General features: G+C 64.2%; 1 protein-coding gene across 1 annotated transcript; it reads left to right on the forward strand.

Moving 5' to 3' along the window:
- Window positions 1–2237: 2237 nt before the first annotated feature.
- Window positions 2238–3411, forward strand: MNEG_11384 (hypothetical protein; the record flags this gene model as incomplete). The annotated part of the gene is made up of 2 exons (XM_014040145.1): window positions 2238–3205; window positions 3393–3411. 2 exons carry the CDS (start codon window positions 2238–2240, stop codon window positions 3409–3411), a joined length of 987 nt encoding a protein of 328 aa, XP_013895599.1.
- Between the last annotated feature and the right edge of the window lie 104 nt (window positions 3412–3515).

Consider the following 3515-nt stretch of genomic DNA (forward strand, 5'->3'; position numbering starts at 1 on the left):
TCAGTGCCTGGCAGCCGGTGTTGCAATTGGTATCGAGTTGCTGGACCTGCGCCCCAGGGCTCGGCGTCTAGTGCACATCACAAATGAACCAGCATTGTTTCTGTGCTTATGCGCCAAGCTCACCTAGCAAGGCTGCAGAGGCGCGCTCGCCAGTGCAGCAGGCGCGCCCGCAGCGCTTGCTGCTGTGTCGTGGCCGCCGGCGCCGGCGGTCCACAAGCGCATCTAGAGAAGGACGGAATCATCTATGATTCAGATGTAGTGGGTACGCATTGCATTCGCGCAGCTGAAAAATGCGGAGAGTTTAATTTTGTCCGTAGATCTGTCTCCAGGTTACAGGGCCACGAGCATGTTGGATAGCAGCTGAGGTGGTTGCCAATGCACTGCGGAGCAACACAAACGCGAGCAGTGGTGCGTCGTTCGCACCACAGCGGAGAGCGTGAGAAGTTTGAAGGGTGGTCTGCTCCCAATTTTGACGTGCACCGGCGCACGCCCCCAGTATGGCACTGTTACGTGCTTTGAAACACGCCCTTTGTCTTGAAACTAGTCGCGTATTCCAGTCTTTTTGCTGATAGTCATTACCAGTGTTTGCCACCGGGGATCCTGATGTCAAACATCAAGCTCAAGTCAACTAGCAATTTCAGCAGGAAACGAACAGAACTGCAGGCACGAAAGGGTCACCCCGCAAAGGGGGATCATCGCGTACCTGCTGCTTCACACTTTTGTGACATCAGTGTCCATTTGGCTGGGGACCGGTTGGTGCGGAAAGTTCGCAAAGCTGGCTCAGAGTGTGTGTGGTGGTGGCGCCCGGCCGTCGCCACCTGCAGTGCGCGCCTGCCTGACATGAATAAAATTTCAGGTGCCAAATCATCATCTTTTCAGCGCTTTTACATGCCAGCCTAAGCGCTCGTGCATGGCATTACGGTAGACGGTATTGAACATCAAGGCGCCAGGGCTGTGCAAGCTTTAGACTTTTAGCACATCATAGCGTCGCGAACCTTATCATAAGCACAAATGATTGGGTCGAGACACCTCAACACACAAAGCAAGGCACGACACCTCGTTCCAGGCTCGCACCTGAACAAGCCTGTCGGGTGGTCGTCAGTGTGGTCAGCATGCCAGCCGTTGTCAATGTTGAATGGCAATGTGCGCGATGGAACCCCACACTCTCACGCCTTATCGCTGCATTTACCTGCATTGAAAAAGTCTGCCTCGACATATGATAACACAGAATAGCGTGATCTGTGAACACAAAGCTCGGGGCGCTGGTGGCGGTGGCAGGGGCTTATACGCCCTATGTGTGATGAATCTGCACACTGATGCCGTAAGTTTGGATGTTGTGAGCTCTGTGGCTAGCACGCTGGCAGAGACGGCCAGGGGCTCTATGCTGTGTGCAAGCTGGCCTGATGCGCATGCTGGCCCACCTCATACAGTCACATCGCTGTGCTGCACAGGCGGCCACACCGTGGGGGACGGCTTCTGTGCGGAAGCAACATCGCATACAGCATGCTGAGCGGGCGAGAGCGGCCGCTCGTGTTCAACCGCCGTTGTTCCAGGCAGCGAGCAGTGTAGCGGCGGCTCGTGCAGTGCCAGCCGTGCCGGTGGCGGGAGCTGCCACCGTCCTGAACAATTCAGTTGATGCAGGAGCATGTTTCACAGCAGGAAACTTTGAAAGCATCAGCAGCAGCAACAGCAGCAGCAGCCGCCGCAGCAGCAGCAGCAACAGCGCAGCCCAAGGAGTAAGGCATGCTGGAGAGGAGTGCAGCGAAGTGAGAGCCGAGCTCCGGCACTCGCTACAGCCGCGGCGGTTGCGTCACACACAGTCCGGACATGGCGGTGGCAGTGGTGGCGCCGCCCGTCGGTGGCCCGCCCAGGAGCACGCTTTGGCTACCACAATTCGCGGCTGCTCCTCAGTGGAAGAGCTGGCTGCTGTTGTGCAGGCATCGACGTCTGTGCAACCCACCCAGGGTTTTGCTGCCAATCCACTTGTGTTGGCGCCTTGCCATGCGGCGGCGGCCTTGATGCAGTTGGCGCGCCTGTCCCCGCAGCCCCCAAAGACGCGCGAGGCCAAAGCTGCGCGCTCCCTGCTGGCGGAGCAGCTGCTGCGCGCAGCACTGGCCGTTGGCTCTGGCGCAGCTGTTGATCAGCAACGGCGGAAGCAGCAGCAGCAGCAGCAGCAGCAGCAGCAGCAGGGGCCCACCCCTCGTGATGCGTCCAGTGCCTTGTGGGCTCTGGCCAAGATGGGCCTCGCGCCGCCGGCGCCGCAGGTGCTACTGCTCGTTGCAGCAGTGGCTGGCGAGGAGGGAGCTGTGGCCATCGGCGCTGCTGCGGCAGCGCCTGCGCCCGCAGCGAGCGCCCAGGACGTCTCCATGGCTCTTTGGGCAGTCGCGGCCGCCGTCTCGTCCCCCTCCCCGCCACAGCTGCGCCTGACCGATCTTGCGCCCCTTCTGGCGCTGTCCGCGCGGCTGCTGGATGATGCTGGGCCGCAGGCGCTGTCCAACACCGCCTGGGCGCTCGGCACGATCAGCACCGCTGCAACAGTGGAGGCGGACGCGGCGGGGCCGGGCGGCGGGGAGTGGCCGCCGGGCGGGTGGCTGGCGGCCTTTGAGGAGGGTGCTGCGCGCAGTCTCGGCAGCCAGACCGACCTGGGTGTTTACAACCTGCTGTGGGGCCTGGCCAAGCTGCGTCGATCCCCCAGCCCTACATTCCTGCACGCGGCCGCCGCAGCCGCAGCGGTGCGCGCGCCGGGCGCGTCCCCGCAGGCCGCAAGCGGCACGCTCTGGGCGCTCGCGTCGCTGCGCGCGGCGCCGGGGCCGGCGTTCTGGGGCGCATGGCACGCGGCGACGCGGGCGGCGGTGGCGTCGTCGTGGGGCCCGGCCGACCTGGCCAATGCGCTGTGGGCCCATGCAGCAATGGGCACGGCGCCGCCGGGCGACTGGCTGGGCGCCGCCCTTGGCCGCGCGCTGGCTGTCATGCCGGCGTGCAGGGAGACGGAGCTGGCAACGCTGCTGTGGGCCTGCGCCAAGCTGCGTGCGCAGCCGGCGCGCGCCTGGCTGGACGCATGGATGGCGTCCTATTCGCGCCGCGCCCTGGACGCGCCGATCGCGCCGACGCTGCCCTGCGCCGCCTACTCGCTCGCTCTGCTGCGCTTCCGCCCGCCGCACGCGTGGGCGGGGCGGCTGGTGGCGGAGGCGGCGCGGCAGATAGAGTGCATGGGGCCGCAGCAGCTCGCAAACCTGGTGTGGGCGCTGGCGCGGCTGCAGCTGGCACCGACAGCAGCCTGGCTGCACCGTTTCATGGAGCAGGTCTGGCGCCGGGCTGGCATGGAACCGAGGGGCGCGGCCCATCAGGCGGCGTGTGGCCCGCAGAGCAATCAGCCGCTGTGCCTCTTGCAGCGGCCGGGCACCATTTTAGGACCGTTGCTTATCACACAATGCACCAGCCCGACTGTCGTATCGACGCCAGCTATACAGGCCGCTGCTCAGCCCGCACCCACCTACCCCCCCTCCGCACTGCAC

Source organism: Monoraphidium neglectum (assembly GCF_000611645.1).
Source record: "Monoraphidium neglectum strain SAG 48.87 unplaced genomic scaffold scaffold02717, whole genome shotgun sequence".
NCBI classification, from domain to species: Eukaryota; Viridiplantae; Chlorophyta; class Chlorophyceae; order Sphaeropleales; family Selenastraceae; genus Monoraphidium; species Monoraphidium neglectum.